Source organism: Bufo gargarizans, chromosome 5 (assembly GCF_014858855.1).
Source record: "Bufo gargarizans isolate SCDJY-AF-19 chromosome 5, ASM1485885v1, whole genome shotgun sequence".
NCBI classification, from domain to species: Eukaryota; Metazoa; Chordata; class Amphibia; order Anura; family Bufonidae; genus Bufo; species Bufo gargarizans.
The window spans coordinates 395,609,670-395,636,572 of record NC_058084.1 but is presented as its reverse complement, the minus strand read 5'-3'; the positions used below and the strand labels follow the sequence as shown (position 1 = coordinate 395,636,572).

The 26,903-nt window shown below is 42.8% G+C and overlaps 1 protein-coding gene across 1 annotated transcript in view; it reads right to left on the bottom strand.

Moving 5' to 3' along the window:
* Window positions 1-26,903, bottom strand: part of LOC122939473 (ATP-dependent translocase ABCB1-like) — a 578,859-nt gene that overhangs the window by 125,020 nt on the left and 426,936 nt on the right. Inside the window, exon 20 of the mRNA XM_044295545.1 lies at window positions 15,296-15,396. Coding sequence (XP_044151480.1) covers window positions 15,296-15,396 — 101 coding nt within the window. The remainder of the gene's footprint in view (window positions 1-15,295; window positions 15,397-26,903) is intronic.

The window sequence follows — 26,903 nt, the reverse complement described above, 5'->3', positions numbered from 1 at the left end:
TTCGGGCCTACTGGTGAGCTGACCCTCTAAAACATTATGTGTGAGGGTCTTCAGGTGAGCTGACCCTATAAAACATTATATGCGAGGGCATGCAGGTGAGCTGACCCTTTAAAAAATGTAAATGCGATGGCCTTCAGGTGAGCTGACCCAGTAAAAGATTGTAGGTGAGGCCTGATGGTGAGCTGACCCTCTAAACAAATTATATGCCAGGGCCTGAAAGGTAAGCTGACCTTGTATAAGATTGTAGGTGAGGCCTGCTGGTGAGCTGGCCCTCTAAAAAATTATATGTGAGGGCCTGAAAGGTGAAATGACCCTGTAAAAGATTGTAGGTGAGGGCCTGCTGGTGAGCTGACCCTCTAAAAAAATATATGCGAGGGCCTGCAGCCGAGATGACCCTCTAAAAGATTATATGCGAGGGCCTGCATGTGAGCTGACCCTGTAAAACATTATATGCGGAGAGTATATATGCCAGGGCATTATATGTGATGAATAAGCATGTTGATAAGATGGAAGATGAGGAGGATGAGAAAAGGAAGATTCAACCATATACCCTTGTTTGTAGTGGAAGGGGTGCATGGGAATACATTGTATTTAGTACATTATAAACATATTTAACCCCTTTAGGACACAGCCTTATATCACCTTAAGGACCAGGCCATTTTTTTGCAAATCTGACCAGTGTCACTTTAAGTGGTGATAACTTTAAAACGCTTTGACTTATCCAGGCCATTCTGAGATTGATTTTTCGTCACATGACACTGGTAAAATGGAGCAAAAATGACACTGGTAAAATGGAGTAAAAAAATATCATTTTTATTATAAAAAAAAAAATGTACCCAAAATTTGGAAAAATTTGCAAATTTCCAAGTTTCAATTTCTCTATACTATAATACATAGTAATACCTCCAAAAATAGTTATTACTTTACATTCACCATATGTTTACTTCATGTTTGGATCATTTTGTGAATGCCTTTTTATTTTTTGGGAACGTTAGAAGGCTTAGAAGTTATAAGCAAATCTAAATTTCTGCAAAAGAATTTCTAAAACCCACATTTTCAGGACCATTTAAGGTCTGAAGTCACTTTGTGAGGCTTACATAATAGAAACCACCCAAAAATGACCCCATTTTACAAACTACACCCCTCAAGGTATTCAAAACTTATTTTACAAACTTTGTTAACCCTTTAGGTGTTCCACAAGATTTAATGGAAAATAGAGATAACATTTCAAAATTTCACTTTTTTGGCAGATTTTCCATTTTAATAAATTTTTTGCTGTTTCAAAGCAAGGGTTAACAGCCAAACAAAACTCAATATTTATGGCCCTGATTATGTAGTTTACAGAAGCACCCCATATGTGGTTGTAAACTGCTGTACGGGCACACGGCATTGCGCAGAAGGAAAGGCACGCCATACGGTTTTTGGAAGGCAGATTTTGCTGGACTGGTTTATTGATACCATGTCCGATTTGAAGCCGCCCTGATGCACCCCTAGAGTAGAAACTCCAAAAAAGTAACCCCATTTTGGAAACTATGGGATAAGGTGACAGCTTTGTTGGTACTATTTTAGGGTACATATGATTTTTGGTGCTCTAGATTACACTTTTTGTGAGGCAAGGTAAGAAGAAATAGCTGTTTTGGCACTGTTTTTTATTTCTTTTATTTAGAACATTCATCTGACAGGTTAGATCATGTGGTATTTTTATAGACCAGGTTGTTATAGATGCGACAATACCAAATATGACAACTTTTTTGGTTGTTTGTTTTAGTTTTACATAACAAAGCATTTTTGAAAAAAATATTTTTTAGTGTCTGAACATTCTGAAAGCCATAGTTTTATTTATTTTTGGGCTACTGTCTTGTGTAGGGGCAATTTTTTTTTTTTCGGGGTGATATTATGGTTTGATTGGTACTATTATAGGGTGCATATGACTTTTTTGATCGCATGCTATTACACTTTTTGTGATGTATGGTAACAAAAAAATAGCTTTTTCTACACAGTTTTATTTTTGCTTTTTTTTACGGTATTCACCTGAGGAAGTCTGAGGAAGATAAAGACTGAAGGCAATGGGATTGATGACGGACAAGATTGTAAGGCCCGATAAACGTAGGACCCAACTTCCAGGAGGGAACCTTCAGTTTAATATTCTTTGTAGACAACCACACCAGATGACCAACATTCAGGTCCGGGTCCAGGCACACGTCTCTTATCCGCCACACGCTTATATCTCTTACTCATCCTCTTAAGATTACCCTGAATCTTTTGCCAAATAAATAACAAGGACGAGGAAAATCTCTCCTCATCAGGTAAACCAGAAGACCCCTCTCCAGAGAATGTCCCAAACTGTGGATGAAACCCATATGCACTAAAAAATGGTGACTTATCAAAGGACTCCTGACGACGGTTATTTAAAGCAAACTCAGCAAGGGACAAAAAAAAATACTAATCCTCCTGATTCTCCGTCGATTCTGATTGACGCGTTCAGTCTGACCATTTGACTGCAGGTGAAAAGCAGAAGAGAACGACAACCGAACCCCCAAGCAAGAACAGATGGCCTTCCAGAATCTGGAAACAAATTGCGTGCCTCTATCAGAAACGATGTCTAAAGGAATGCCATGCAATTTAACAATATGATCAACACACACTTGCGCCAGTGTCTTAGCATTGGGTAACCCAGGAAAGGAAATGAAATGTGCCATTTTGCTAAAACGGTCCACAACCAGCAGAATCACAGTCTTCCCTGAGGAAGACTGTGAGTCCATGGACAGATGTGTCCAAGGACTGGAAGGAATTGGTAAATGGGAGGAGCTAACCCGAATGGCCATGAATGAGGGACCGAGAGCAGGTCTTGCAGGCTGCCACAAAAACCATCAACCATCTTACGAAAAGCCGGCCACCAGAATCTCCGAGCAATGAGATTCACTGTGGCTCTAATCCCCGGGTGCCCAGCAAGGACAGTATCATGGTGCTCCTTAAAAACCTTGTGTCGTAAAGCGAGAAGCACAAACAACCTCCCAGGAGGACAAAGATCAGGAGCCTCTGCCTGGGCTGCCTGAACCTCTGCCTCCAAATCAGGATAAAGAGCAGAGACGACCACCTCTTTAGCCCCTCCCGGAAAACAACGTGACAGGGCATCCGCCTTCAAATTTTTTACCTCAGCGCGGAACGTGATAACAAAATTAAACCTAGAAAAGAACAAAGACCATCTGGCCTGTCTTGGGTTCAGACGCTTGGCCGATTCCTAGTAGGTCAGATTCTTATGGTCGGTAAACACGGTAATAGGGTGTCTGGCTTCCTCTAACCAATGGCGCCATTCCTTAAAAGCAAATTTGATGGCCAACAACTCCCTATCTCCCACATGGTAATTTCTCTCTGCAGAGGATAGTTTCCTTGAGAAAAAGGCACACGGTCGCCATTTGGCAGGAGAGGGACCCTGAGATAAGACCGCACCCACACCCACCTCAGAAGCATCCACCTCAACAATAAAAGGTAGAAAGACATCAGGTTGTACCAAAATGGGAGCGGAAGCAAATCTCTCTTTATTCTAGAAAATGCTTTAAGCGCATCTACCAACCACAAGGAAAAATCCACCCCCTTTTTAGTCATATCAGTGAGTGGCTTAACAACAGAGGAATAATTCCAAATGAACTTTCTGTAATAATTGGCAAAACCCAAAAACCGCATCAGCACCTTCTGATTCTCAGGAAGCTCCCAATCAAGAACAGCGCAGACCTTCTCAGGGTCTATCTGAAAACCAGAAGTGGAGAGAAGGAAACCAAGAAATTGAATCTGCGGAACTGCAAACACACATTTTTCCAGTTTAGCGTATAATTTATTCTCCCGCAGAATCAGCAAGACCTGACATAGATGGTCCTGATGAGTCTTGAAATCAGGAGAAAAAATCTAAATGTCATCTAGATACACCAATACAAATTTCCCTATTGAAAGATAAAAAATGCTGTTCACAAAATGTTGGCAGACGGCCGGAGCATTCATCAAACCAAAGGGCATAACCAAATTCTCAAAATGACCCTCAGGGGTATTGAAGGCCGTCTTCCATTCGTCCCCTTCCCTGACCCTGACTAGGTTGTATGCCCCTCTTAAATCCAACTTAGAAAACACTTTAGCCCCAACAATCTGGTTAAACAGGTCCGGGATCAGAGGAAGCAGATATGGGTCATGAATCGTGATACGGTTCAGCTCCCTCAAATCCAGACAAGGTCTTAAAGAAGCATCTTTTTTCTTAACAACTAAAAAAAAACTGCGGCAACAGCCCATTCTCAGGCTCTCAAAGATATAAGTACGCATAGCGACTCTTTTAGGTTGGGAGAGATTGTATAGTCGTGATTTTGGCAGCTTGGCGTCTGGGATGAGATTAATAAGGCAGTCGTACTCCCGGTGAGGGGGCAACTCCTGGACACCACTCTCGGAAAACACATCCGAAAATTCAGAGAGAAAAGATGGCACAGTCTTGGTAGAAACCTCTGAAAGAGACACCGTGAGGCAATTCTCTCTGCAAAACTCACTCCAACCATTTATTTGCCTTGCTTGCCAATCAATGGTAGGGTTATGTTTAGTGAGCTAGGGTAGCCTCATAACTAAAGGAGTAGGTAATCCGCTTAAGGCGAAACATGACATATCCTCAACATGAGCGTCACCCACAGTTAAACGGATATTGTGAACTATGCCCTTTAACAATCTTTGAGAAAGTAGAGTGGAATCGATAGCAAAACAGGTATATCCTTTTCCAAAGTGCATACCTGGAAACCATGCGTTGTTGCAAATTGATAATCAATGAGATTGACAGCTGCTCCACTATCTACAAAAATCTCCCAAACAATGTTCTTGCTGTCTAGCGCCACCCTGGCAGGTAGGAGAAAACGGGAACTACAAGAAAACGGCAAACCTTCAATTTCCGTATCAACCTTGCCAATAGTAGCAAATGGAAATGTTTTGTTATGTTTTTATTACCCTCAGAAAACTCAACGAATCTCCTAGAGGGGCAAACATTAGCCAAATGATTTATACCCCCACAACAGAAACAAACCCTCCTCTGAGAGCTGAATCCTCTACTATCAAAGGCAAGCAAACCCAGCTGCATGGCCTTCTCCTCAGAGGGGATTGAGACAAACTGAGACCCCTGCACACTGAATGAGACAGCCCCACTTTCCTTGGGATGAATATGACAGGAAAGAGTAGTCTCCTCTCTCTCTCTCTAAGACGCCTGTCAATATGAACAGCTAGAGACATGGCTGACTCTAACGACGCTGGTCTCTCATGAAAAGCGGATGCATCTTTCAATCTTTCCGAAAGACCATGGCAAATTTGACTTCGAAGTGCAGCATCATTCCAACTAGTATCAGCTGACCATCTCCAAAATTCAGAACAATATATCTCTGCGGACTGTTTACCCTGGCATAAAAGACGCAGTTTAGATTCAGCCAGAGCAATACGATCTGGGTCATCATATATCTGCCCCAGGGCTACAAAAAAGCTCATCCACCAATCGTAGGGGCCGTGCCCCCACCAGCAGCGAAAAGACCCAGGACTGAGCGTTATCCCTGAGCAGCGAGATGATGATCCCTACCCTCTGCTTCTCATCACCAGAGGAATGAAGAAGTAGGCGAAAAATGGAGTTTGCAAGCCTCTCTAAAGCGAACAAAATTCTCACTACCTCCCGGAGAACGTATCCGGGAGTGAGATCTTAGGCTCGGAACAAACTCCATGAACGCCAGCAGAACCGGTCACCTGAAACTGAGACACAGTTTCACGGAGATCTGCTACCTCCAGCGAAAGACCTTGCATGCGGTCAATCAAGGCTGAAACCGGATCCATGCTTAAGACGGTTATGGCGGTTTATAATGTCACGGATGAAGTTAGCAGATAGCTGGAACATATAAATAAACGAGCGATGGCTTGATCCCAAACTAAGGAGCTTATAGGTGAGCCCTATAAAACCCTAAGAGCTCTCCCTGACTGCTATGCACATGCAAGGGTCTGTATGGTAGACGATTGCATGCCCCCGTACCTAAGACTGTGTGACAGCTGTAAACTCTATTATAGTGAGGGGACACGACCACTGGCTCCCTGCACTTAATACGGAGGGAGTCAGGGTCACCTAAAATCAAGCCAGCAAGGAAACACAATAAAGTAAAAGACTTATCTGAACAAACAGCAGAAGCAGCCTTCAGCAGTGAATACTTCATCCAGGAAGTAGTATAAACCGCAAAGTGAGGCAGTATGGGAGGGAATATAAAGGACGATGATTAGTCGAAATAAGTGACACCTGGCATAAGGAAAGGAGATGAGAAAGTGAAACCAAAACAAAGAACATCATAAAAGAGGTAGAGAAGAACATCTGCCAGACCTTCTCACAGAACTGGCGGTGACAGGTGCTGGTTGTTGTGGCGTGCTGACAAAGCTTTTCCACATTTCGGCCATGCTAACCCTGCCTTCTGAGGTGCTGGCGGTGCCCCAGCTGCGTTGGCGACCTCTTCCTCCTCCTCTGCCTTGGCCTTGTGCTTCCACTGTGCCCCCGCTGTCAGATGGGAATGCCATCAGCAGCACGTCTACCAGCGTGCGCTTGTTCTCGCGCATCTCACGATCACGCTCCAGTGACGGAATTAAGGACGGTATGTTGTCCTTGTAACGGGGATCCAGCAGCGTGGTCACCCAGTTTTCAGCACAAGTTAGAATGTAGGGCAACTTGGCGTCGTTACGGAGACACTGCAGCATATAATCGCTCATGTGATTCAGGCTGCCCAGAGCCAACGAAAAGCTGTTCTCTGTGGAAGGTGTATTGTCCTCTCTATCTGCCCAGCTACGCACCAGTGAGGGCCTTGAGCTGGTTTGGGTCCCACCATGCTGTGAACACTGTTCCTCCTCCTCCATCTTCTCCTGCTCATCCTCCACCTCATCATCCTCCAGAACTGTGCCCTGGCTGGACAATTGTGTGCCTGGCATTTGTGGGTGCAGGAACCCACCCTCGGAGCCACTTGTGAATGACTGGCCAGAAACCCTATGAAATGATCCCTCTTCCTCCTCCTCCTCCTGTGCCACATCCTGTACCATCATCGCCAGCAGCGTTTTTTCAAGGAGGCATAGAAGTGGGATAGTAACGCTCAGAAAGTCGCTATCGGCACTGGCCATGTTGGTGGAGTACTCGAAACAGCGCAACAAGGAACACAGATCTCGCATGGAGGCTCAGTCATTAGTGGTGAAATGGTGCTGTTCCGCAGAGTGACTCACCCGTGCGTGCTGCAGCTGAAACTCCACTATCGCCTGCTGCTGCTCGCAGAGTCTGGCCAGCATTTGCAAGGTGGAGTTCCACCTTGTCGGCACGTCGCATATGAGGCGGTGAGCGGGAAGGCCGAAGTTACGCTGCAGTGCTGACAGGCGAGCAGCAGCAGGGTGAGAACGCCGAAAGTGCGCACAGATGGCCCGCACTTTCTGCAGCAGCTCTGACATATTGGGGTAATTTTTAAGGAACCTCTGCACCACCAAATTCAGCACATGCGCCAAGCAAGGGATGTGCGTCAAACCGGCTAGTCCCAGAGCTGCTACGAGAGTTCACCCATTATCGCACACCACTAGGCCGGGCTTGAGGCTCACTGGCACCAACGTTAATTCCAGCGGGTGGAGAAATGTACGAAGAAATGTATTTTAATAATAACCTTACATAAATGACGTACACAACTCAACCACTAAGGTAGAGCTACCAGCATCTAGGCTTACCACTGATGTGTGGGGAGACTCTGCCTAGACTCACACCCTAGTCTTCACCTTAGCCCAGGGACGGCCCCTGGTGGTGAGGGCTCCCTGTCCTCGAACCTCGGCTAGCACCTCCTACTGCACTCTAGAGTAGTGATAGCGGATAGGGTTCTTGCCTAGTGGTAGACTACCGGACAAACATACAAACGGAGGGATGAACTTTGTATACAACCCTATTGATACTAATGCTTATCAAGAGGTACAAAGTACATAAAAAAATCTAAAAGCACACCCTATTACGATAGTGGGATAAATACAATAATTATAACAGAAAACCCCAACGCGTTTCCCCCACGGTGTGGGATCATCAGGGGGTAAATGGAGACAAATAATTAAATCGATATTAAAGATAGCGGAGACCCATAATATGATGTGAACCCGTAAAACGGGTGTAGATCACCGATTCTGATACACCGGTGTCACTTAGTGTATGATAATTAATGGTTGGACCAGCAGATAATACTAAGAGGAGGAGAGAGCCCGTCCAGTCCTGCGACCCAAGAGTAAGAAGGTATTTACTTACATACCGTCATATATACAGGGGAAGCCTCTGTGGAAGAGAAATATAAACAAATATGCACTGATTACCGTGATCCACAAGCTCAAAAATGGCCAGCACCAATTAACACCCTGATCACACAAATAACTCACTATGTCAGCGGAGTGTCAGCTATCCGATTGAATCAAATGTGGTAAACAGTTGTAATAGCCACATAGCCACACAGGGTGCTGGAGTGGCACAATAGGGCACAATTACACTGCCCAGCAATTCAACCACTGGACCAGATCATGAAGTTGTAACCTACAGCTGTGGGAAAGAAAAACATACATGCTAATACCAGCGGTATATAAAGTTTCAGACAGAAGCCACCACCTAGAAGTCCCCAAGCAATACAGCGCTAACTCATAATTGACTGCTCGATGGTCAAAATCAAGTGGAATAATGGAGGGCAAATCGCCGCATTAAGTCACCTGTATTACACAAGAAACATGTTCAGTGAAAACAGCCTTTCTTGGAGTAAGGCAAAAGAGCCCATGTATTACTCACAGTCGATAGTCGCGGTGTCCGGTCCTCCATATCGGCTCCTCCTCAGGTCCGATACTATGTTTATCCATGTCTCCCCATTTAAATATCCCTCCTGGCTTGCACTGCGTTGCTCAATTAGCGATGTCACTTCCGCTAATGCCTGGTGGTGAACAATGATGGTCAGCTACGTGCGTTCCACCTTGGAACGCACGCGGAGGCGACAACTTCCGGCTGTTAAAACAGATGTAACCAATGCCGTGATCACTGAATGGGTGCCGGTCCGTGGAACACATATACGCCCCTTCCGGTGGTTGGACCGCATCATCCCCTTGGTCTGTGGACCGCAGCGCTCCGTATCAACTATGAAACCTAAAATAAGGGCATAGTAGGTACCGCTCACTAAGGAAACGTGCATTGAATAAAAAGAAATTATGGGTCAATGTAAACTCCAATAGTTTCAGGATAAACTCATTATGCGAACCACACTGTATTCCCCTAGTGCGAAGGAAGTACTCGACAGCTGCAAGTCCAAAAAGATGTGGAATGGAGCTATATAACGATTAAACATCGATACTAGCCAATAGGCAGTCTGGATCAAGATTAAGGGTCTCAATTTTGTTGAGGAAGTCCATTGTGTCCCTCGTGTAGGCTGTGAGGGACACAACAAACTGCCTCAACACCTGATCCAGATAAACCCCACAATTCTGAGTTAGGGAATTAACGCCCAAGACAATTGGGCGGCCCCTCAACGGAGTCGTACCCTTATGAATTTTTGGTAGCCCATAGAAAGTGGCTATCAAGGGTTTAGCAGGCAAGAGAAAGTCAAATTCTGTAGGACTGATGACTTTTTTGTTAAGGCCAGTTAAAAAGGACGGAGTCGGGTTAGCAGGTAAAATCCTGTAACCATCCTTATCCTTGAGGAGATCCAGGCACATACGCATATAAAGGTCGCAATCTAGGACCACTAGATTGCCACCCTTGTCGGATGGTTTGATGACGATAGTGTCGTCCTTTTCGAGCGACCTCAGGAAGGACATGCGTCAAACTGCTATCCGCCTCCGTGCTCGGTCCCTTGCTGCGGTGGGCAGTAACAGGTGTACTGTCTAGGGGACAGCCGCTCCGCTTTTGCATCCTGCCCCCTCTTCTGCTGTGCTGGTGGCTCTGTGCGACCACCGCCTCTTCCTCTGAACTACACAGGTCACTCGCATGACCTTGATTCCATGTGGGGTAAAGGACCTCATTATCCTCCAAATCATCTTCTACCCAGTCTTCACCCCTGCCCTCCTTGTCGGTCTGCACACTTTCGAAAGCCCCAGTAGTTGGCACCTGTGTTTCATCATCATCCGAGACGTGCTCCGGTGGTCCTTCCATGTACTAATCTTGAAACATAAATGGTTGGGCATCAGTGCACTCAATCTCTTCCACTTCTGGGGCAGGGCTAGGTGGATAGCCCTGGGAAACCCTGCTAGCAGAGTCATCAAAAAGCAGAAGAGACTGCTGCATGACTTGGGGCTCAGACTGCTTGGCTGATTTGCAAGGGGGTGAGGTGAAGGACTGATGGACATCTGCTGCAGGTGCCAACTCTGATCTTTCAGCAGGAGACTGGGTGGGAGACAATGTAGAGGAACTGGAGGCACTGTCAGCAACCCAATCTACTATCACCTGTACTTGTTCTGGCCTTACCATTCATAGAGCAGCATTATGCCCGACCAAATACCGCTGAAGGTTCTGTCGCCTACTCGCACCTGAGGAAAGTGTTTAACTTGTGCGTGTAGCTGGCACAGATCGACCACGTCCTTTCCCTGCAACAGGAGCTCCACCAGCAGCACCACGACCGTGGCAACGTCCCTTATTTGACGCTCTCCTCATATTTCTCAAATTTAGGATCTTGCCCAAAATGTTTTTTTTATTTTATTTATTAAGAGAATAGAACAACAGTATTTAATGTGTGTATCTCAACTGACAGATGCAGCAAAGGCTGCAAAATTAAGTATTTTGCCCAAAATGGATGTTTTTTGCTAACAGAATAGAACAGCAGTATCTAATGTGTGTATCTCACACTGACAGATGCAGCAAAGGCTGCAAATTTAGTTTTTTGCCAAAAATGAATTTTTTTTAAACCCAGAATATTATTGCAGTATTTCAATCTTGTATATCACACTGACAGATGCACAAAATGCTGCAAATTTAGTTTTTTGTCCAAAAATTTAGTTTTTTTAAACCCATAAAATTATTGAAGTATTTCAAGCTCGTTTTTCACATTGACAAATGCTGCAAAGGCACCAGATTTGCCAAAAATGGGTGTTTTTTTAAACCCAGATAATTATTGCATTAGTTCTAGTTTATTTGTCACACTAACAAATGCAGCATAGGCTGCAAAATTAAGTATTTTGCCCAAAATGGGTGTTTTTGTTTTTTTTATAACAGAATAGAATACTAGTATCTAACACATGTATCTCACACTGACAGATAAATCATAGGCCCCTGATGTCGGGGATTCCCAAAAATGGGTGTTTTATTAAACCCAGAATATTATTGCAGTATTTCAAGCTTGTATGTCACACTAACAAATGCAGCATAGGCTGCAAAATTAAGTATTTTGCCCAAAATGGGTGTTTTTTTTATAACAGAATAATTCACCAGTATCTAATGCGTGTATCTCACACTGACAGATGAATCATAGGCCCCTGATGTCGGGGATTCCCAAAAATGGGTGTTTTTTTAAACCCAGAAAATTATTGCAGTATTTCAAGCTTGTTTTTTACACTGACAAATGCTGCAAGGGCACCAGATTTAGGATGTTGCCAAAAATTTGTGTTTTTAAACCCAGATTATTATTGCAATATTTCAAGCTTGTATTTCACACCAGAAAATGCAGCATATGCCCCAGATGTAGGGTATTGCCAAAAATGGGTGTTTTTTAAACCCAGAAAATTATTGCAATATTTCAAGATTGGATTTCACACTGACAAATGCTTCAAAGGCACCAGATGTAGGGTCTTGCAAAAAAAATGGGTGATTTTTTTTAAACCCAGAAAACTATTGAAGTATTGCAAGCTTCTATTTCACACTGACAAATGCACCAGATGTAGGATATTGCCAACAATTGGTGTTTTTTTTAAACCCAGATTATTATTGCAGTATTTCAAGCTTGGATTTGAATGTCACAAAAGTACATATGCTGTGCTGGTGCACTGAACTTGCATAAAATGGCCTCTGCCGTCCACCTAACAGACGGATAAAAGTTATTTTTCTGTGTCACTGGGCTAAGGGCAGGGTAAAAAGATTGTGCACGGCATCCACAAAACTAAATCTATGTAGATCGCTGAGTTAACAAGCACTCCTGATTAAAGATTATTTTCTATCCTCTCCCTACACTAGTAACAGCAGAGTGACATGCAACTCCAGCTTATATAGAGGCTTGGTCACATGCTGCACTGGCCAATCACAGCCATGCCATTAGTAGGCATGGCTGTGATGGCTTAAGGACACAGAGTTAAACGCTTGTTGATTGGCTACTCTGCATCCTTTCAAAAGGTGCCATTAACTCACCGAACACCGAAACCCAAACTTTTACTGAAAAGTTCGGGTTCGGGTCCAGGGTTCAAAAATCCTAAAGTTCAGTATGAACCTGAATTTTACAGTTCAGGTTCGCTCAACCCTAGTGAGGAGGACTATGACATAGTGGTAATAATTAAGAAATGGCTGGATGATAGCTATTAGGAATAAACAAACTTCATATTTTGAAGTTCGAGGCAGTGTTCGGGTTGTGGTATATTCCATGACGGAATGCATAACGGAACTTTCTGGTAAATGTACAGTTCTGTAATGGTACTATAGGGAAATACTAATGTGGTTAGCAAAGTATAATAGACCACAGATATTGCCTCCACCAGGATAATAGAACGTAATTCCTGCAAATACCCAGGTTTCATCTGCAGAGTAAATGGTGTAAGGACTGTTAGAGAAAACAGACAACCAGGGTCCAATGTCAAACATGACAGCCAGGGCGAAATGCAAAAAAAAAGATTAAGGGTCAGAGCTGGGTGTTCTAACTAGGAAGAATTATAAGTATCAGAACAGCTGGCAGATGAGAAGTCTGACAGTCCAGTGTAAAAGTCTAGGTGAGAACAGTAGGGTTTAATCCAGGAGAGTACTGAGATAAATCAGGTTGACAATCAGAAGTCAAACTAACAATAAAGCACACCAGAATGAAGGGACAATAACTGGCACTGGCTAAACAGCAGAGCAGATTCAGACAGAGAGCTAAACTCTCAGATTGGCTACACTGACCTTCCCCATGATTGATCTACAGATTGAGCCTCCAAACTGGCTGATTGGACAGACCTCTGGATTGACTTGACAGCTAAGTGGTCAAGATGAACTCTAAGCATTGGCTGACCAGCCATTCTGCCGATGTCACCTCAACATTCAAAGTGGTAGCACACTCACAATTCACTCACAATTAAAAGAAACATAGGTTGAATATTTCAGTTAATGTTTTCACATTCTTTAAATTTGGAGATCAGACCCTTACTTTCTTGACAAAAAAAAAAAATGTTGACTTTCTTCGGTACAACAAACCTATGGTACATTACTAAAATACCTATATATACCTATATAATATAGACACTCATGTATTAAACCACATTACAGGGTACTCGTAAATATGTCAACCAAAAAAGCCAATCATAAACACTACTGTGCTCAACTGCAAGAAATAACTATATATTTATTGAACAGAAAAATATATTAAAAGCCCAGAAATACACACAGCACATAGAAATACACATAGGACATTTAAAAACATAAAACCAATAGTAAGCAGTGGGGGGATGCAGCAAGAAAAAAACAAGGGGCATATTTATTAAGACATTTAGCTGGTGGTTCCGCCAAAGTTATGAAGAGGCGCAGGGTCCGCTTTCTCTTGCAACTGCCTCACCCTCTCCTCTTTGGTTAACAGGGCCAGGCATTATAAACGTGATCCCTGTCAATCAAAGTGGAGAGGGTGCGGCAGTTTCAGAGAGAGCTGAACCTCTTGGAGTAACAGCAACACCCCCATTGCTCCTAGAGACTCATTTGCATAAATTAAAACCTAATTTTTCTCAGCAATGCAGGGGACACAAGAACATGGGAGGAACACAGATGCCTTCAGCTGCCAAGCGCACATGTAACAGGTCAGCCAGTGTCATAGGTACAAATCTGCTGACAGATGCCCTTTAATCTATAGTCCTTATCTCTAGTTTGAGATGTGTATAGGGAAATGCACATAGAGATGTGTACAGGAAAAAAAATAAAAATGCATATCCAGAGAATGCTGCCATTTGTAAAACAATACCAATTGACCAAAACATGTTAGGAAACTGTCTTAAACTGCCACTACAAAAATGCAGTGATATATAATCTTTTTAAAAAACATGGATCCTAATAATAGCCATGTGTATCCTAACAGTACTGATTTTGTTGGGACAATTCCCCACACTGGACCTCAAAGAAAGTTTATGCAAATTCTCCCAAAATTGGGAGATGTTGGGTTCCAAAAGAGATGCTTAATGGGTTTATCCCATGATTAATGTAAAAATATGAAAATCAGACATCATATAGCATGTCGGTCTTTTTTCAATAAAGCTAGAACCAGCCCTGTACCTCCAAAGAGCTCCCCATTAATTGCTTCAATGACTTTGCTAGATTCACTTCAGGCTAAAAGCTCGGGATTGGGGGGGGGGGGGGGGGCATTGTCCTTTCTCACGGGGTGCGTCCTTTCAGCAACTGTCTCTGTAAGGCTACATGCACACGACCGTATGTGTTTTGCGGTCCGCAAATTGCGGATCCGCAAAAAAAAGGATGATGTACCGTATGGGATCCGTTTTTTTTGCAGATCCGTTTTTTTTGCGGATCCATTGTAATAATGCCTATCCTTGTCCACAAACTAGAAAAAAATAGGACATGCACAATTTTTTTTGCGGGGCAACGGAACGGACATACTGATGTGGACAGCACACGGTGTGTGCGCTTTTTGCGGACCTATTGCAATGAATGGGTCCGCATCCTATCCGCAAAAACAACTGAACGGACACGGAAACAAACACTGTTCGTGTGCATGTAGCCTAACTGTCACAGCTTCCAACAGATATAGATATGGCTGGCGGCAAATGAAGGATCAAACCAAGCATGTGCAACCACCTCAGTAGTTGGATGTACACATTATTACATAGATTAAACACCATCAGATGCCATTATAGGAAAACACAATAATGTAAGAACTGGAACATTTTAGTAACAGAAAGTAAATTACAAACTAGCTTTTCATGCTGAATTATATTAAAATGGTGATAGAACCCATTTAATGGCTCTGAATATGTGTATTCAAATGTTGGTAAGTATGACATTATTGTATCATTAAAAATATATATTTTTAAATCCCTTGACCAGCAGAGAAATTTCACGTCAGTTCTGCATATAGAGGAAAAGCAGAAAGGCCTTTATAAGATGGCGTACCTGTGTGGTTCTGATAAGATGGCATTATATTTTTGATAAAAGACGTCCTCTCTGGTCAATGACACCACTGTTCGGATATTTTCAACAACTTCTGTTGATATCTAAAAATCACAGAGAAAAATGTTAGCAAAAAAGTTATACAAAAGTTATACAAAATACAAGCAATGAACAGGCAATTTAAAGCATAGACATAGAAATACACAAAAAAAAAACTACGCTGGTAATCATTCACTGCATCAACATACCGTATATTATTATTACATAAATTGTTACTATTAATAAATAAAACTTAACATGTTCAAATCTGAGTACCCTTTACTGCTATTCATTTCTTGTACAGCTTTTAACATTTCCCACTGGAAACTTGTGCAGTGCGGTGTTCCATGTCACACAACTGAGTCCTTGTTCAGTGCTGAACCCGGACAACCCCTTTAAGCATTAGACAACTGGTAAGGCTGCCCTGAATAAAAGTCATAACTAGAGATGAGCAAATTTATGAAAAGTTTGATTCGGCTGATTAACCAATTGAAAAAAAAAAAAATGCTTTGTGACGAATTACTTTGCCACGAAGCACATTTTTTTGTAAGTAGCGGGTGCAATGACAGGGAGCTGCGATAGCCCCCCCCCCCCCCCAATCGTACTCCTCAGGTGCCGCGATCATACATGATCACTTCACCTGAGTGTGAAATTAACATTAAAAAAAAAATATCAAACTTACTGCCTCCATTTGCTCGCGACGGCAGCCATCTTGCTTAAAGATCTGGAGTGAAATCTTGCGCTTTGCGAAATGACGTCTTCAATCCAGCCGGTGTGGTGACATCATCACCAGGCACGAGATTTAAACCAAGATCTTTAATCAAGATGGAGGCTGGCGTCCTGTTGCGAGTAAAAAGGAGGCGGTATGTATGATTTTTTTTACACTATTTTAGGTTAAATCGATTCTCTAATATGAAGTACAAGGAAATTCAGCTTTGAGATGAATCAAATTTATCCTGAAATTCGCTCATCTTTAGTCATATCCATTGTCCTGACTTTCAGAAGCAGCTAAACCTACTTGCCAAATATTGTCTACTATCCAGTAATGCAGCCCCATACGCAGGGCAAGCTATGATGCACTGTGTGTTCTCACACTGTCAGTATTAGCTTTCTCAAAAAATTATGCTACAGTAGTTCTTCTGTACAATCAGACCAGACAGACTAGACTTTTCACCCCATTTGCCGGAAAGAACCTTTGGCATCCATAGGGTTGCTACCTTTCCCAACAAAAAATAACGGCCAAGTTAAGCCACACCCCAAAGGAGGTGTGGTTGTAGAAGCGTGGCTTAACACAGGGTGCTTGAAGGGTGCCATATTCCTTCTTCAACAAAATCCTGATTGAGGGGTGCTATATACCTGTTTCCACCAAATACTGATTGAGGGATGCCTATACCTTCTTCCACAAAATACTGATTGAGGGGTGCTATTGCTATATACCTTCTTCCACCAAATACTGATCGAGAGCTGCGATAGACCTGCTTCCAGAAAATACTGATTGAGGGGTGCTATATACCTGTTTCCGCCAAATCCTAATTAAGGGGGTGCTATATACCTGTTTCTGCCAAATACTGATTGAGGGGTGCCATATACTCTCTTCCACTAAATACTTATTGAAGGGTGCTTTTGCTATACATACGTACCTTCTTCCACCAAATACTGATTGAGGCCTGCAATACACCTGCTATCACAAAATACTGATTGAGGGGTGACATATTGTCACGGATGGTGTTGCAGAAAACTAGAAGAGACAAATAAAGATCCGACTGACTTGATCCCAAACTAAGGAACATAAGAGTGAGCCCTATAAAATCCCTAGAGCTCTCCCTGACTGCTCAGCCCATGCAAAGATCTTTATGATAGATAATTGCATGCCCTCATACCTAGACTGTGTGACACCTGAAAACCCTACAATAGTGAGGGGACATGACCACTGGCTCCCTACACATAATACGGAGGGAGTCAGGGTCACCTAGGATCAAGCCAACAGGAAAACATAAATAAAGTAACAGACTTATCTGATAAACGAGCAGCTGCAGAATCTAGCAGTGAGCACAATCCAGGAAGTTGTATAAACCACAGAGTGATGCAGTATGGGAGGGGATATAAAGGGATTAAATCAGTGAAACTAGATGACAGCTGAGAGAGGGAAACCAGATGACAAAACAAAACAAAAACAAAAGAACCTCAAGCAAGAGGTACTGAAGAACGTCTGTCAGAGCTTCTCAGAGATCTGGCGGTGACACAAATACCTGTTTCCACCAAATAATGATTTGAGGGGTGCTATATACCTGTTTCCACCAAATACTAATTGAGGGTTGTTATATATCTTCTTTCACAAAATACCGATTGAGGGGTGCCATATAACTTATTCCACAAAATCATGATTAAGGGGTGCTATACCTGTTTCCTCCAAATGCTGATTGAGGGCTGAGATACACCTGCTTCCACAAAATACTGATTGAGGGGTGCTATATACCTGTTTCCACAAAATACTGATTGAGGAGGGCCATACACCTGTTTCCGCCAAATACTGATTGAGGGGGGCCATATACTTTATTTTACAAAATACTGATTGAGGGGTACTATTGCTATATACATCTTCTTCCACCAAATACTGATTGAGGGCTGCAATATACCTGGTTCCACAAAATACTGGATAAGGTGTGCCATATACCAGTTTCTGTCAAATACTGATTGAGGGGTGCCATATACCTGTTTCTGCCAAATACTGATTGAGGGGTGCTATTGCTATATACCTTCTTCCACCAAATACTGATTGAGGGCTGTGATACACCTGCTTCCACAAAACACTGATTGAGGGGTGCCATATACCTGTTTCTGTCAAATACTGATTGAGAAGTGCCATATACTTTCTTTTACAAAATACTGATTGAGGGGTGCTATTGCTATATACACCTTCTTCCACCAAATACTGATTGAGGGCTGCGATACACCTGGTTCCACAAAATACTGATTGAGGTGTGCTATATACCAGTTTCCGTCAAATACTGATTGAGGGGTTCTATATACCTGTTTCTGCCAAATACTGATTGAGGGGTGCTATTGCTATATACCTTCTTCCACCAAATACTGATTGAGGGCTGTGATACACCTGCTTCCACAAAATACTGATTGAGGGGTGCCATATACCTGTTTCTGCCAAATACTGATTGAGGAGTGCCATATACTTTCTTTTACAAAATACTGATTGAGGGGTGCTATTGCTATATACCTTCTTCCACGAAATACTGATTGAGGGGTGACATATACCTGTTTCCGGCAAATACTGATTGAGGGGAGCTATATACCAGTTTCCGCCAAATGCTGATTACGGAGTGCTTTCTTTTACAAAATACTGATTGAGGGGTGCTATTGCTATATATCTTCTTCCACAAAATACTGATTAAGGGGTGCAATATTGATTGAGGGCTGCGATACACCTGCTTCCACAAAATACTGATTGAAGGGTGCTATATACCTGTTTCCGCCAAATACTGATTGAGGGGTTCCATATACCTTCTTCCACAAAATCCTGATTGAGGGGTACTATATTCCTGTTTTCACCAAATACTGATTGGGGGGTGCTATATACTAGTGATGAGCGGGAGGTGCCATATACGATTTTGCTATATTTTGCGAATATTCGATTGAATATTCGTCTTATATTTGTCTAAATTGAATATTTGTCATTATTCTATTTATCGCGAATAATATGCAATTTAATTAATCGCATATTGCAAGTTTAACTGTATAAGGCAACTTTCCTATTGATTGGCTATCTAGAATTAACGAAGATAACTAATATAGCGCTATATTCTCTATATTCTATATTCTAGCAAGCCAATAGGAAAGTTGCCTATGGACAGCTCTAAGTTGGAATCGCATTGCGAGAATATTAATTTGCCTATTTTTTGCAATAAATATAATAATGACTTAGTATTCTATTTATTGCAAAAAGTAGGCAAAGTAATATTCTCGTATTGCAAATCCAACTTTCCTATTGGCTTGCTAGAATTAACAAATATAGAGAATATAGCGCTTCATTCGTATTTGTCATATTCGTTAATAACGAATATGACGAATAAGACTATAACGCTATATTCTCTATATTAGTTAAATCAAGCAAGAAGCCAATAGGAAAGTTGCCTGTAAACAGCTCTAAGTTGGATTCGCAATGCGAGATTATCACTTTGCCTATTTTTTGCAATAAATATAATGACTCTGTATTCTATTTATTGCAAAAAATAGGCAAAGTAATATTCTCACATTGCGAATCCAACTTAGAGCGGGGTATAGCCAACTTTCCTATTGGTTGGCTTGCTAGAATTATAGAATATGTCAAAAATAGCGCTATATTCTAAAATTACGAATATAGCAGTATATTCTCCATATTCAAAAATTCTACCAATCCGCCAGGCCTGCTAACATAAGGTAGTTACTTACTTAAAGGACTTATCCGAATCTATTCACGCGCATATTTCATTAAACTTTTTTTTGCGTAACTTACATAATGAAGAATATTAAAGAATCATTAGAATTTATTTTCCATATGTAATATATTTTATGTATGTCATTTTACAAATGTTTCCATTAAGTATGCACTTTAATATAATTGCATAAGTGCTATCCCATAGGGTTCTCTTGGTATAGGTAGAATATAGTGCTATATTCCTAAATTACTAATTATAACGCTATATTTTAAACAACAATTCTACCAAGTCAACCATTTGTATGATAAATGCTTAAAGCTTTTATGTGATTCGATTAACATGCATATTTGAAAGAAGAATGTTGACATAAGCTAAACTATAAATCACAACAGAAAGGAGTGCAAAAACACACAATCTATAGATAATAAAATGTAAAGTTTATTAATATCAATATTAAAAATGTAATTCACAATACATACTTGTGAACAAGCGGGGACAAAACACAGTAGCACACCACCTTGCTAATAACCCCAGGACTGTAACAGTTAGCAATACAAAAATGACCTCAACAGATGTAAATTACATGTCCCATGAAGGGTAACGATGGTCATATAGATATAAAGTGCAAATACAATGGTAAATATGCCAGAAAGTGACCAGTGCATAACAAGCATAGCAAAATGACTAACAAGTTTACTTGCTATATTATTCATGTAGCATAAATGGAAACATACCAATAAAACAGGGGATAGAAACCAGGTGGTGGCGCTCCTCGATGCGCCTTCCGTGTGTGATCGCTTCCTCAGGAGGAGTTTATTTAATAAGCTCAACTATAGCCTCATTTGTGACCCACAAAAGCCACAAGTCATGTTCCATTACCCGGGCCGCTTTATGTCTGTGGGCCAATGTGAGAATTCACATCTATGACGCCTAAAAAACCATTCTGTACTCATTTAGACTATTTCAATATAGTTGATCTTATGTGTGATTCTCACATCCAACAGTACATTCTAGCATGGAGGCGTTCCCATGGTGATGGGGCCACTCCATGCGCACAGGAAGTCGGCACTCGGCAGACGCGCTAATGGCACTGACTGGAGCGGGTAAGGAGTACGGAGTCCCCCAGACATGTAAAAAGATTTGCTTTTGGGAAGTGGGAAAAACTAAAAAAAACTTAAAAAAAATAAAAAAAATATTCAAATTAGCGAATATATAGTACTATATTCAAAATATTCGCGAATTTGCGAAATGCTGATATTTAAGATTAAAAAATCGCTAATCGAATATTCGTGCTCAACGCTACTATATACCAGTTTCCGCAAAATACTAATTGAGGGTTGTCATATACCTTCTTCCACAAAATACTGTCAGCTTTACTGTCAGGTGGAGGTAGATCCACACCGCCTGATAGTGCTGACTGCTTTATTAGCCTGCCAAGATCCAGCCTGGAACGTGGGGAGTAGCCACCCACCCAGGACTTTTGACTACTCCCGGTAAAAACCATCCCAGATCAGCTTTACAGCCATACTAAACAGCTGAAGTGTCAGACTGCAATCTGCAATAATGACACTTGAGAAAAACCTGCTCTTACCTCACCGGGGCCAGAAACCTCGGTGACACATACCAACCATCAATGACGGCCCCTTGTTCCTTCCTACACTATATACCTTTTTCTACCAAATTGTGATTGAGGGCTGCAATATACCTTCTTCTACAAATACAGTTCTCAACGTACTTAGGCAGAGGGTCATTTATAAAATGACAGGCAGAGGAAGAGTCAGACCGTTCCACAGGGAAGGTAGGGGTCGGGCAGGTGCACGAGGCCGGAGCTTAAGTGGGAAGTTGGAGAAGGCGCGTGCAATAACTTCAAAGGGCGCACCAGAGTTGGTTGAGTGGCTCACTCAGCCTTCCGCTTCTGCACCCTTCTTGTCCTCTGTATCTGCACACTCCTCACTCTCTGCTGTGTGCACCCCCAAAGACACCACCACCACCATAGCCCCTCCACTCGAGTCAGAGGAATCCTCCTTTTCCACTGCTACCGCCTCTTCCCCTGCACCCGCCAAGCTCCCCAGAACCTATTCTACATACCAGGTGAGACGTTGCCATGCTGTGCTGCGGCTGTAGTGCCTGGAAGCCAAGAGCCACACCGGTCCTGCACTGCTTTGCGCTCTGCCGTCACAGGCCGATCAGTGGCTAACCCTGCTCAATTTGACAGATGTTAAAGTGGTGTGCGACAACAGTGCCAATCTGCTGAGCGCGCTGAAACAGGGCAAGATGACACACGTGCCATGCATGGCACCTGTCCTGAACTTAGTCATGCAGCAATTTGTTTCCAAATATCCCGGGGTCCAGGACGTCTTGCGGTAGGCCAGGAAAATCTCTGGCCATTTTAGAAGATCCTACACGGCCATGCCTCACCTTGCTAACGTTCAACGGAAACACCACTTGCCCTTCAGACGTCTGATTTGTGACTGCCCAAAGTGCTGGAACTCCACCTTGTACAGTATATGTTTGATAGACTGCTTCAGCAGAATCATGCCGTTAACGACTACCTGTACGAACTCTGCCGAAGGACAGGTTCTGGGGAGCTTGGTTTCTTTTGACCGCGACAGTAGCTGCTCATGCATGAAGCAAGCAGACTTCTGGGGCAATTTGATGAGATCACCAAACTGTTCAGTCTCAGCTGGGGCGCAATCACTGACATCGTACCTTGCGCCTTCTTTCTGGAGCGTGCATTGCGTCATGTCATTGATCAAGCCATCGAGGAGCCACAAGATGGCGGACATGTTACCAGCATCACAGAGGGCTGTCATAATGCAGCATTTCCAAGCCTTGCTGCGAGAGATGCTGCATTCTGCTATTGCGGGCACTGGCAGAGGAATTTCCACCCTCAGCGAAACAGGTGCGGGTACCAATCATACCGCGCCTGCAAAAAGAGGGCGGTTTGAAGATGTATTGGTCACTTCGGATATGAGAGCCAACCCATCGACAGCCACCCTCCAGATCAAGCCTCAGGGAATCCATAGACAGCCAGGAGTCTGACTACATCGGGTTAACGACCGATGGGGACGCTCTGAGATGCGAGGAATCCCTTGACTACTTGGTGTATAGGCTTGACCTGTGGCCAAAGCTGGCACAATTTGACATGGATCTCTTGGCTTGCCCCTCGTCGAGTATCCTGTCTGAAAGGACATTCAGTGCAGCCGGGGGGATTGTGACCTATAAGTGCATTCGCCTAGCTCACGACAGTGTGGACTACCTCACATTTTTTAAAAATGAATGAGGCATGCATTTCGGAGGAATTCAACACCTGTGATGACCATGTGTAATTGATTTTCCTCATGCCAGCCCACACATATTCGCCACCACAAAGAACAAAGAATGTTCCTTGCCTTATATATATACAGCGGCATTAAAGGCCTTTTATGTCAGGTGAATGCCTAATTTTTGGGCCTGTACTGGCTGACAGTTGCATATTTATCCTGTGACCGCCTAATGTACCTCCAGCCACATAATCCAAAGTTCTTTGCGGTCAGGTGAATACTATTACCTAATTTTTGGGGCCTGTACTAGCAGACAGTTAAATTTTTTATCTCTAGCCACATAATCACACCCCTGTCTCACCCCTGTCTCACTCCTCTGCCTCTCATTATGGTGGCGTATGAACCGCATTTACCATAAGGACCTTCTAATTTCACTGGGTCACTCACCCCGTACTGTGCCCCCTTATACACTGCATTGTGCTCTCTCACCACACCCTGTGCAGTGCCCCTAGTCATTCCCTGTACTGTGCCCTCATACCCTTTTATCTGGTCACGGTATGGCAGTGTTATCCGGTCACTGTACAGAGGTGTTATTCGGTCAATGTATGGCGGTGGTATCCAATAATTGGATGGCCATAACTGTATACATTTCCCTGCCCACGCCATCCTGTTTTAGACCTGGCATAGGCGGGAACAATATGCATATTGTGGTGCTAAGAACCTTTGTGCCACTATCTGTGTCAGAAATACACCTAACATAGACACATTTCTATAAAAATGACCACCTAATTGTATTATTATTTGGGGTAGGGCTAATATCTTTATATTATATAGATTCTACTTTATTATGCTGTGCCCTGTATTTCCCAGTAGAAAATGATCCTTGGGAAACACAGTCCTCATCCCTGACCACCAGGAAAAGGTAGCACTCTGTCAGTACATGGCGGCCTTCCCTCTCCCCTGTATACAGGTGCTTATTCTGACACTAGGGCTGGGTTCACATCCTGTTTTGACTATTCATTTAATGCATACCAAAAATATATGCGTTAACAGATGCCTCAGACTTATGCCGTACAGTGGTGTCCGTTCACCATATAGTTCCATGGTAAAAAATAAATTTATGTTAACGTATGCATTTTTTTAATGCACTCTGCCGGATACAAAAACGTGGAATGCTGCACATTTGTATACATCAAACCGATAGGAAATAAAAAATTTCTAGGCTCCAGCAGGACATATTATTTAGAGTTCATCTTTAAGACGCATAAAAATGTTCGTCCATCACTAAATATTAATGCCTCCATTAGTGTCCCCTAGAATTAATAATGCCCCCATTAGTTCCCCCTAGTAATATTAATGCCATTAGCACCCCCCAGAATTAATAATGCCCCCATTTTTGCCCCAAGTAATAGTAATGCCTCAATTAGTGCCTCCCAGAATTAATAATGCCTCCATTATTGCTACCCAGAGTTAATAATGTCCCAATTAGTGCCCCTCAGAATTATTAATACCCCCATAAGTGCCTACCAGAATTAACAATTCCACATTTGAGCACACCAGAATTAATAGTGCCCTAACTAGTGCCCTCAGTAATAGTAATATCCCCATTAGTGCCCCAGAATTAATAATGCCCCCTTTAATGAACCCAAATAATATTAATACCCCAATAAGTGCCCACCAGAATAAAAAATTCCCCCATTAGTGCCCCCAAAATGAATAGTGCCCCCAGTAGAGCCCCCAGTAAAAGTAATATCACATTATTGCCCCCAGTAAGAATAATGCCCCCATTAGTGTGGCCCAGAATGAATAATGCCCCCAATATCGCCCCCCAGAATTAATAGTGCCCTGATTAGAGCCCCCAGAAATAGTAATCTCCTTATTAGTGCCCCCAGTAATAATAATGCCCCCATTAGTGCCCCCACGGAATTAATAGTGCCCCCATTAGAGCCACTTAGTAATTGTTATGACCCCATTAGTGCCTCCCAATAATAGTAATGCTCCATTAGTGCCCCCCCCCCGAATTACTAATGCCCCATTAGTGAACCCCAAAATGAATAATGCCCCCTTCTCATCTCTGTGCAAAGAAGAAAAAAACTCACCTCATCCATTAGATGGCACCGCTGTGAACACTCGCTGCTCACTTGAAGCTCAGGACAGGACCTGTGCTCCAGCATGATGACGACTTGCAGGTCCTGTCCTGCACATCCAGTGAGCAACAAGCGTTTACAGGGGCACGATTAAATGGAGGAGATTTTTTTTTTTCCTTAACACAAGTGTGTGTGTGTGTGTGGGGGGGGGGGGGGTTAATTAGAGATGAGTGAATCGAACTTGACGAAGTGGAATTCGATCCAAATATGTTCTAAAGCCCTTTCTGTCATGTACTTTTGGCAAAAGAAAAATATATTTGCCATTCAGCGGTGCAGTTATATGTTCTAAAGCCTTTTGTGGCTTGTATAAGTGGAAAAAAAATAAGGGCCTATTTGCCGTTCATCGGTGTAGTCATATATTCTAAAGCCCTTTTTTGTGTGTATCAGTGGGGGAAAAAAATTGCATATTAGCCGTTGTGTGGTGAAGTGAGAAATGTGCAGACTTATTTGGGGTGTTTTAATTTCTTTTCATTTATTTATTTATTTGATGTAACAGTATGTCAGACAGAGAAGTGCCACACCCTGCACAGGGGAGTGGCAGTGGCCTAAAAGTTTATTGTGCAGGCACAGGGCGCAGCAGAGTAAGGGGCAGTGGCAGCAGGGGTCACTGCGAGAGGCCTGAGCTATCAGTGTCAGCTAGTGGTGATGTCTTGACCAAGGAACCAAGCTGTTCTTGAATGGATGACTTGATCATCTCTGTTTTGGATCCACTCCTGTTTTTTTGGCATTAGCAATACTAATGGATTACTGACCAAATGCTGACTGAGTGAATGCTCAACAGACAGGATCAGGTTTTTTTGGGTTATTGTTCTGACGGATCAGAGGAAGGGCAATATCATCAGTGATGTCAACACAGACTTACAGCTGACACCCTCTCTACTTGCAAAGCGTTTAATAGAACAGGTTCTGTAAAAAAAACTATGTGGAATAAGCTGATGACGGTGTAAAAGGAGTGCACTTCTTCTAGGCACTAACATCGACCTGTAAGGCTGAGTTCATACTTGAGTAATTAGGTCAGTTTTGGCCCCGTGACTACACAAAAAAGTGAAGTGTGCAGTGATTCTAAGGCCCCTTTCACACAAGCGTGAAGGATTAGGTCCGGATGTGTTCAGTGAAACTCGCACTATTTTGCAAGCACGTTCAGTCAGTTTTGTCGGTGATTGCGTTCAGTTGTTCAGTTTTTTCCGCGCAGGTGCAATGCGTTTTGATGCGTTTTTCACGCGCGTGATATTAACTGAAGGTTTACAAACAACATCTCTTAGCAACCATCAGTGTAAAACACATCGCACCCGCACTTGCTTGCGGATGCAATGCGTTTTTCACGCAGCCCCATTCTCTTCTATGGAGCCAGAGCTGCGTGAAAAACGCAGAATATAGAACATGCTGCGATTTTCACGCAACGCAGAACTGATGCGTGAAAAACAACGCTCATGTACACAGACCCATTGCAATGAATGGGTCAGGATTCAGTGCGGGTGCTATGCGTTCACGTCACGCATAGCACCCGCGCGGAAAACTCGCTCGTGTGAAAGGGGCCTAAGAGTGACGCCTTTTATCTGCATGAAATACTGACTCACAGTATTATTTCACTACCACAGCAGACTCCCTATGCATGTTACTGCAAGGCACAGTGTTCTACATTACTATAAAGGCTCTCTGCAGCCAGAAAATAGCAATTTTTAACACGATTCACCGCAAAAAATTCAGATCGAACCAAATTATTATTTTTTAT